Below are 10,133 nucleotides of genomic sequence, written 5' to 3' on the forward strand. Positions count from 1 at the left end.
AACAATTTAATATAAAAAAATTAGTTAATTTACAATATTATAATTAAAATTTAAATAATATTATTGTTATATCAATTGCTTGGGAATTCATCTAATTCCTAAAAGTCTACTAATTCTAATTTATCACCGACATAATCATTATAAAATTCAAATCCAAAGTAATATTAGCCATCAATTAAAATTTATCCTTTATTTTGAAATTGTTAACATTTTTATTTACTATTGTAATTACAATATTCAAATAATTAATCTTTTAAGCATACTCTAAACTCTAGAGTTGAATTGATTATTACAGGATCAAGATTGTCCATAAAATCTCTTAATCCTACTTATATTTATTTAGGTTAAAATAATGAACCGGTTTAGTTTAGATTTGAAAATAAAGAAGATTAACCAAATAGTGATGCTCCTTGAAACACCTATTAACTGTTGTATGCATTTTCAATATTATTTATGAGAAATCCTATTCCTTCTTAATGTAGGTCTTATTAAGTTTTATTTAATTTGCTAATTAATCCAAAATAAAATGTAGATTATTAATTGGATTTATAGAGGTTTATTCTAAATACATATTTCTTTTCTGGTTTAAGAATGTAATTTAAAAAACAGGAGACTTATTCTTACCCATTTTATATTCTTTGAATCTAATATTTTGAATTCGAATTTAACTTAACTGATATGTTTTCAGAAAAATTAATTTTATTAAAACAAACAATATTATTATCTTATAACATTAAACTGTAATTAAAGTGATTAAAATATTTGAAACTTTTTTATCCTAGCAATGATGTATTTTTTGCTATTAAGGATTTTATTTAAAACGCATTTTAGTAAACATCTTTGATATATTCTGCTTAGCTAATTTAATTTGCAAGCAAAATTTATTGCTATTTTATTAAGAAATCATTCAAATTCCAATCCTTTTAATTCATTTTTTATGTTAATTGTTAATTATAGAGATTAAGTTGTTCGATTAAAATATCAACTCTGCTTTTATCTTTCTTTAAAATTTCACTTTCTTCTATTAATTTTTATTTATAAGTATTATTATTATCAAAGCTAAAAATGTCAATTTCATTTCCGAAGTTAAAGTTGTTTTATGGTGTTAAATTGATTATTTTCAATAGCTACAGTATATTTTCTTTTATTTAAGTAGGCTTTTTGATATCAAATTAGCTAATTATTTCATATTATTGCATCATACACGAAAGTATAGAAGTATATTCATCTTTTTTATTAAATTAGGAATCTATCTAATCTTTTAAATCCTATTCAATTTTTTCAAGCAATTAATTTTCTTAAATGACACATTGCTTTATTTTAACTACTTATGCCATTTAACAGTATTTTTGAATAATTTAATCTTTTAATTCATACATTTTTTATGCTTTTATTAATTATTCTTTCTTTTTCTCAGATAAAATCTAAGTTATTTCTTCAATCATCTTATCATAAAAGTTCAAAATAGATTAGTTGATGTCTAAATCTTCATTTTTTAATAAAATTATTTTTTTTCTCAGCAATTCATCTGAAAGAGGAGGCCAGTTTTCGATAAAGAATTTTTCATCTGAATCAATGATTTCTGGTAAAAGTAGGAAGTTTATTTCCTTCTTTTTAACTGAGAAGCATTTTATACATTGTAATTTTTTTTGAGAGCCTTCTAATACATCTATATGATGTATTTGATAAGCGCTATGAATATCACAATAAAGATCTTTTATCATTATTATTTTTATTATTATTATTTAATTAATTAATTTAATATTTATTATTGATAGGGTCTGTCAGTCAAGTTATTTTTTAAAGATATTTTTTGAGATAAAGTCAATAAAACCCTTTTATCTCAAAATTTTTAATAAATTTTGGCGGGTAATTCATTTAAAAATAATAACAAAATTTTAAAACAATAATAGTAATAATTTGACTACCTATTAAATTTTTTTTTAGATTTTAATAAAATATTAATATTTTGTGAATAATATGTAATATTTATTTTTAGATTATTATAAATTTAACATGTATTTTCAAAGAGTAATTTTTGTATTTTTAATTTCATTTGATTTACCGCAAATAATATCTTTTTTGAATTTCGCTCGCTTCCTCTCATAATCAAAATTAAATTTTTTCTTTTAATTTGTCTTATTCATCATAGATAGCAAAAGTTTTAAGCTATCAAGAAAAGCAAATATTAACAAAAATTTCTATTATAATTTATATATTAAATGAAGAATTTAAGTATGATTTATATAAATATGTATGGTAAATCGCAAAATAAATTACATTTATTTGGTATACTTTCTTAAAAATTGTAAATTATGAACAAATGTAATATGAATCAGAATTTATTATATTTTTCAAATCAATAATTTGAGATAAAAGAGTTTTATATACTTTTATATCAAAAAAAAGGATATAAATGAAAAAAATTGAACTGGGATAATTTCAGAATTATTAAATTAATTAAAAAATAAATAAAAAAAATAAAAAAAGAATGGATAGAAATCTCTCTTGTAATATACATAGCAGTTATCCAATATATCACATTGATATTTTAGAAAACTCACAAAAAAAATTACAATGCATTAAGTGCATTTCATACTAAAAAATGGAAAAGAATTTTTTATTAATTCCAGAAATCCTCAATTACGATCAAAAGTTTCTTCTTCAAAACTGGCCTCCATTAAATGATGAAATATTAAGAAATAAAATTCTTTCTTTAGAAAGTGAAGAAAATGACCTAAATTAACAAATCAATGATTTTTATGACGAATTAATTAAGGAATTAACTTAGATTTTATCTGAGAAAAAGAAAAAATAATTAATTTTAGCTTAAAAAGCTTATGAATTCAAAGAATAAATAATTCAATAATATCAATAAATGGCATCAATAGATAAAATAAAAGAATTTTTTGTTGAAGAAAATAAAGAGAGAGAAAAAGTTGAATAGGATTTAAATGATTACATAGATGCCTAATTTAAAAGAAAAGATGAATACACTACTATCCTCTCTTGCATGATGTAATAATATGAACTGATAAGAAATTTTGATATCTAAAAACCTACATAAATTAAGAAAAATGTAGAGCAAATATTGCAAATAATCAATTTAATGCCTTTAAATAACTTTAATTTTGAAAGCGAAATCTAAATATTTAAAATTGATAACATTGATAATTATAAGTAAAAACTCAAAGAAGAAGATAATATTCAAAATAAAAATAACCAGATTTTAGATAATTTAATAAAACAACTCTCTTTTTGCAATGAATAACTAATAGAATTAATCAATTAAAATAAATGGTAATTACATGATTTCTTGTTAAATCTCAAAAAATTTAAAAATCAAATTGATTCTTCTAAATTATAGGAAAATATGCCTTTAAATATTAATAAATCTTAATAATAAATTGAGGCGAATATCTTTTAATTGAAAGGAAATGTCTTAAAATGTTAAAATAAATTATAATAATAATTATTATTAGAAAATAAAGTAATTTTAGATGATATAAATTCTAAATAAAATTCTTTATTTTAAAATTTTAATTTTTAGCTTAGATTTTAAGTTTAAATAAATTAAAATAAAGATAAAAGTTTTTTTAACATTAATTATATCCTTAAGCCTGAAAAAAAGTATATTTTTAGATTTAAGGCTATATAATCAAAATCTGAATCTAATTTACGTATTGGAATTATTAGTGATTCCTGCTAAAAAAAAAAAATTAAAGAAAGTTGGTTTGGATCTGATTTAAGCAATTTATAATAATACTTTGTTAAACATTACAAGTTAATTTAAGTAAATCTATGCTCAACTTGGTAATTTAAAATTTGCTTAAAAGATTAATTATTTTAAATGACTGATTATCCTAATTTAGCTTTGAACATTAGTCTGAAAAAAGAATATTTTTTACCTTAAGTTAATGATAAATATTATTTTGGAGGTATATTCTTTAAAGAATATCCAGGGGATTAAATAGAAATATTTGATTGTTAAGAATTAGATGAATTCTGAAATTTGTAGTGATAGATATTAAAAAATAAATAAATAAATTAATATATTTATCATAATTAATTTACATAATTTGTTATTGTAAAAAAAGGATATATATTAATTAATGCATATATTTTGAATTAAAATTAGTATTTAAAAATAGATTTTTCATAAAATTTAATTTTAGAGTACATTAATTAACCACTATATTTATACTGAATAAAATAATTAAGACTGCTTAATAAGAATATTAAAATAAAATTAGGATAACTAAAGTAAAAGAATATATAGTTATTATTGAAGTTGGCCATTAAAATTATATTATTTAATTTTTTTTAATTACTTTCTTAAACGAGATAAGAAGTATATTTTTAAAATAAATTTCAGTAATTCTAATTAAGATTCTTTATTTCTAATAGAATTGATATATAGTTTAATAAAAATCTATTCATTTTGAATTAGGATGCATAATAAATATATTACAAACAGATAAAGATATTAGTAATAATAGTAAATAAGTATTTAATTTTAAATTAAAATAAAGAATTTATTTTAGTGATTAATAGTTTGTTTGCATCCTTGGTGAGAATTTTCGACTTAAAATTTTAATAAAAATGAAAAAATAAAATTTAATTTGGAGATAAATACTACTTTGGTATTTTATTTTTAAGTAATAAATGTAAAAATTATTGATATCATTTTTAAATTTATTTAAATTATTATAAACTACATAGAAAATACATAAATATATATAAAATACACATATATAAATTTATTTAATATTATATTAATTTCTATTAGAAAAAAAAATCCGCATTTAGCAATATTTTAGTGAGATTAGCATATTAAATAATTAGATAAGGATGAATAAATAAAAGTAGATCATTAAAATTATTTTTTTAAAAATTCTTTAATTAAAACAGATGAGAATAATTTTAAAAAACAACAAATAAATATAAATTTAAATTAAATAATTTACAATATTATAATTAAAATTTAAATAATATTATTTTCATATCAGTTGTTTGGGAATTCATCTAATTCCTGACAGTCTATAAATTCTAATTTATCGCTAATATAGTCATTGAAAAACTCAAATCCGAAGTAATATTAACCATCAATTTAAATTTATCCTTTATTTTGAAACTGTAAAAATTGTTATTTACTATTGTAATCACTACATTCAATTAATTAATCTTTTAAGCATACTCTAAACTCTAAAGTTGAAGTAACTTTTATTGAATTAAGATATTCCATACAATTTTTAAATTCTGCTTCTTTTTATTCAGGTTATAATATTGACCTCGAGATTTAGCTTTGAAAAAAAGATTATGCTGGATACCCTTCTTGATTACTTTATGGATTGTCAAAATTGTTTATGAGAAATCCTAATCCTTCTTAATGTAGGTCATATTAAGCTTTATTTAATTTACTTATTAATCCTATATAAAACGAAGAATGTTAATTGGATTTATAGAAGTTTATTCTAAATAAATATTTCTTCTCAGGTTTAAGAATATAATTAAATAAATAGGAGACTTGTTATAGCCCATTTTATATTCTTTGAATCTAATATTTTGAATTCAAATTTAACTTAACTGATATGTAATCAGAAAAATTAATTTTATTAAAACAAACAAAATTATTATCTTATAACAATACACTATATTTAAAGTGATCAAAATATTTGAAACTTTTTTATCCTAGCAATGATATATTTTATGCAATTAAGGATTTTGTTTTAAAAACATTTTCGTAAACATCATTAATAAATTCTGCTTAACTAATTTAATTTGTTATCAGAATTTATTACTGTTTTTCTAAGAAATCATTCAAACTCCAATCATTTTAATTCATTTTTTGAGTTAACTATTCATTACATAAATTAAGTTGTTCTATTAAATTTCCAATTCTGATTTTATCTTTCTTGAAAATTTCACTTTCTTCTTTTAATTTTTATTTATAAGTATTATTATTATCTAAACTAAAAATGTCAATTTCGTTTCCAAAGTTAAAGTTGTTTTATGGTGTTAAATTGATTATTTTCAATATTTAAAATATATTTTCCTTAATTTATGTGTGTTTTTAGATATCAAATTAGCTAATTATTTCATATTATTACATCATACACTAAAGGATAGAAGTATATTCATCTTTTTTATTAAATTAGGAATCTATCTAATCTTTTAAATCTTATTCAATTTTTTCAAGCTATTAATTTTCTTAAATTACGCATTGCTTTAATTTATCTACTTATGCCATTTAACAATATTTTTCAATAATTTAGTATTTTAATTCATACACTTTTTATGCTTTTATTAATTATTCTTTCTTTTTCTCAGATAAAATCTAAGTCATTTCTTCAATCAACTTATCATAAAAATTCAAAATAGATTAGTTGATGTCTAAATCTTCATTTTTTAATAAAATTATTTTTTTTCTCAACAATTCATCTGAAAGAGGAGGCCAGTTTTAGATAAAAAATTTTTCGTCAGAGTCAATGATTTCTGGTAAAAGTAATAAGCTTGTTTCCTTTTTTTTAATTGAGAAACATTTGATACATTGTAATTTTTTTTGAGAACCTTCTAATACATCAATATGATGTATTTGATAAGCGCTATGTATATCACAATAAAGATCTTTAATCATTTTTTTACTATTTTCTTTTATTTAATTAATTTAATATTATTGATAGGGTTTATCCCAGCCAAGTTATTTTCTAAAGATATCTTTTGAGATAAAAGTCAATAAAACTCTTTTATCTCAAAATTTTTATTTATTAATTTTTAATAAATTCTGATGAATAATTAATTAATTCCAAAGTAATTACAAGATGTTAAAATAATAAAAGTAATAATTATTTATTGATTGTTTTTTATTATGACTATTATTTATTAATTAATTAAATATTATTGATAGGATCTGACGCAAATTGTTTTCTAAAGAGATATTTTGAGGAAAAAGATAATAAACCCTTTTATCTCAAAATTTTTACTTTTTAATTTATAATAAAATTCTGGTGATTAATTAATTCTAAAGCAAAAACAAAATTTTAAAATAATAAAAGTAATTATTTGTCTATGTTTTAATTGGGATTTTTAGATTTTATAAAATATTTAAATTATGGTTAAAAATCTAATACTTATTTTTAGATTATTATATTTGTATTTAACATTTATTTTCTAAGAGGAATTTCAATATATTTATTTGTTCATTTTATTTACCACCAAAAATATCTTTTTTTGAATTTCATTCATAATCAAAATTACATTTTTTCATCAATTTTTGTTATTTATCATAGATAACAGAATTTTAAGTGATAAAGAAATCCATAATTTCCAAAAAGTATCTTATAATTTGATGCAAAATTGAAGTATGAGTGATATAAGGTAAATCGCAGGAGAAATTGCATGCATTTGATATATTCTCTTAAAGATTGTAATTTAAAATTAATCAGAATTTATGATATTTTCCAAATCAAAAATTTATTTGAGATAAAAGAGTTTTATTTGCTTTTATCTCAAATCATATTAATGAAAAAAAAATTGAGCTGGGATAATTTCAGAATTATTAAATTAATTAAAAAATAAATAAAAAAAATTAAAAAAATGAATAGAAATCTTTCATGTAATATACATAGCAATTATCCAATATATCACATCGATATATTAGAAAATTCACAAAAAAAATTGTAATGTATTAAGTGCGTTTCATACTAATAAGAGGAAAAGAGCTTTTTACTAATACCAGAAATCCTCAATTATGATCAAAAATTACTTCTTCAGAACTGGCCTCCACTAAATGATGAAACATTAAGAAATAAAATTATTTCTTTAGAAAATCAAGAAAATGACCTAAATTAACCAATTTAAGATTTTTATGATGGTCTAATTAAGGATTTAACTTTGATTTTATCTGAGAAAAAGAAAGAATAGTTAATTTTAGCTTAAAAAGTATATGAATTCAAAGAAAAAATAATTCAATAATATCAACAAATTGCATCAATAGATAAAATAAAAGAATTTTTTATTAAAGAAAATCTATAGACTGAAAAAGTTGAATAGGATTTAAAAAATTACATAGATTCCTAATTTAAAAAAAAAAATTAATACACTACTACTCTCTCATGTATGATGTAATAATATGAACTAATAAAATATTTGGATATCTAAAAACCGACAAAAATAAAGGAAAATGTATCAAAGATATTGTAAATAATCAATTTAATACCTTTAAATAATTTTAACTTTGAAAGCAACATAAAAAATTATAAGAAAAAACTCGAAGAAGAACAATGTATTCAGAATAAAAATAACCAGATTTTAGATAATTTAATAAAACAACTGTGTTTTTGTAATGAATAATTGACATAATTAATCAATTAAAATACTTGGGATTTAGACAATTTCTTGTTAAATCTATAAAAATTTACAATTAAAAATCAAATTGATTCTGCTGAGTTATAGTAAGATATATTTTTAAATATGTTTAAATTTTAATAATTAATTGAGAATGATATCAAAGAATTGAGATAAAAGGACTTTAAATCTTAAAATGAATTTAAAAAAATAATAAAATAATTAGAAAATAAAGTAATTATAAACAATCAAAATTATAATTAGAAATCGTTATTTGTCAATTTTGATGATTAAGCTAGATTTTAAGTTTAAAAATAATACAAAGCAAATGATAATAGTTTTTGTTTAATTAATTATATACTTAAACCTGAAAAAAAATATATTTTTAGATTTAAGGCTCATAAATTAAAATCTGAATCAGAATTTTTAATAGGAATTATAAGTGATTCCTGCAACAAAAAACATTTTCCAGATGATTGGATTGCAAGCGACATAATCGGTAATCAAGATGTCAGTTAAGGAGATTAAATATTAAACGAAGAGAATCTAATCTAAACTTGGTAATTTTAAGTTTGTATAAAAGATAAGACATTTAATATGTATAATTATCCTAATTTTACTTTGAGATTTTATTTAGAAGAATAAAGTGATATTTAAGTTGATGGTAAATATTATTTTGGAGTTTTATTTTTGAGTGATTATCCAGGGGATAAACTAGAAATATTTGATTATTAAGAACTAGATGAATTTCCAGATTCGTGATGAGATTGTGATATATATAAATAACTGTATTTTTTATTTATTTACAAAATTTTTTTATTGAAAAAAGATATATATTATTTATTTATTTATTTATTTATAATTAAGTAATTAAGGAATGGATATATTGCTAATCCAGGTATTGAAATTCCGCTGACTGGATACTTAATGTCAGCGGAATTTCAATAAGATTTTATTTAAAATTTGAAAGCTAAGTAGCCTTCTTGCTTTTTTTATTTTAATTTGTCAGAATTTATCAGATCTACCTGTGATTTTATTAAAAAGAAAGGCCTTTTAATTTTTTGTGAAAAATTAATTTTTTTGCTTTAAATTCATAAAATTTGATTAAGATTTTTAAATTGAGAAAAAAGAAAGAAATAGAAGGTTTAGACACTTTTTTCATTCAAATATGAATGAAGCGCAAAACATTCTTTTTTTACATAGAATGTTTTCGAAAATGTGTAAGAAAAATTTATTTACCCTTAGTCTTCATTTTTTACCTTCAAAATTTGACAAAAGGTTTTCAATTTTCAAAAAAAATTTTCAAAATTTAATAAAAATAGGTTTATAAAAAAAATTAAAAAATAGAAAGTGTAAAATTAGCTTTAAATCATAAAAATTAAATGAAATATCACGATCTGTACCTACTCAGTTCGTGATATTTTAATTACAGGATTAGCTATATTTTGAATTAAAATTAGTTTTATAAAATAAATTATTAAGAGAACTTTAATTTTAAAGTACATTAAAATATATTTAATATACTATATTTTTTATTGATTAAAATAATTCTTATTTACTTACATTAGAAGCTGAATAAGATTTATAAACTAAAATTAGGATAAATAGAGTAAAAGAATACTATTTAATTTGACTATAAACTTATATTATCAAATTTTTTAATAATTTATTTCTAAAACCAGATAGGAAATATATTTTTAAAATAAATTTCAGCAGCTCTAATTAAGATTCTTTATTCTTAGTAGAATTAATTTTTTGTTTAATAAAAATTTATGTATTTACAAATA

At 19.2% G+C, this 10,133-nt stretch overlaps 4 protein-coding genes across 4 annotated transcripts; 2 read left to right on the forward strand and 2 right to left on the reverse strand. All coding sequences in view use genetic code 6, as the record gives it.

The window, feature by feature from the left end:
* Positions 1 to 71: 71 nt before the first annotated feature.
* On the reverse strand, positions 72 to 1,724 carry TTHERM_00904030 (hypothetical protein; the record flags this gene model as incomplete). The annotated part of the gene is made up of 1 exon (XM_001027078.1): positions 72 to 1,724. One exon carries the CDS (start codon positions 1,722 to 1,724, stop codon positions 72 to 74), a length of 1,653 nt encoding a protein of 550 aa, XP_001027078.1.
* A 1,353-nt stretch (positions 1,725 to 3,077) lies between these two features.
* On the forward strand, positions 3,078 to 3,431 carry TTHERM_000904049 (hypothetical protein; the record flags this gene model as incomplete). The annotated part of the gene is made up of 1 exon (XM_012800836.1): positions 3,078 to 3,431. One exon carries the CDS (start codon positions 3,078 to 3,080, stop codon positions 3,429 to 3,431), a length of 354 nt encoding a protein of 117 aa, XP_012656290.1.
* A 1,574-nt stretch (positions 3,432 to 5,005) lies between these two features.
* Positions 5,006 to 5,400, reverse strand: TTHERM_00904050 (hypothetical protein; the record flags this gene model as incomplete). The annotated part of the gene is made up of 2 exons (XM_001027080.3): positions 5,006 to 5,121; positions 5,292 to 5,400. The coding sequence occupies 2 exons, from the start codon at positions 5,398 to 5,400 to the stop codon at positions 5,006 to 5,008; spliced, it is 225 nt and encodes a 74-aa protein (XP_001027080.2).
* Positions 5,401 to 7,398: 1,998 nt separating this feature from the next.
* TTHERM_00904060 (hypothetical protein) lies at positions 7,399 to 9,108 on the forward strand (the record flags this gene model as incomplete). Its single annotated transcript, XM_001027081.3, has 1 exon — positions 7,399 to 9,108. The coding sequence occupies one exon, from the start codon at positions 7,399 to 7,401 to the stop codon at positions 9,106 to 9,108; it is 1,710 nt and encodes a 569-aa protein (XP_001027081.3).
* Positions 9,109 to 10,133: the final 1,025 nt, after the last annotated feature.

The sequence above is a fragment of the Tetrahymena thermophila genome (genome assembly GCF_000189635.1).
Source record: "Tetrahymena thermophila SB210 genomic scaffold scf_8253908, whole genome shotgun sequence".
NCBI lineage: Eukaryota > Ciliophora > Oligohymenophorea > Hymenostomatida > Tetrahymenidae > Tetrahymena > Tetrahymena thermophila.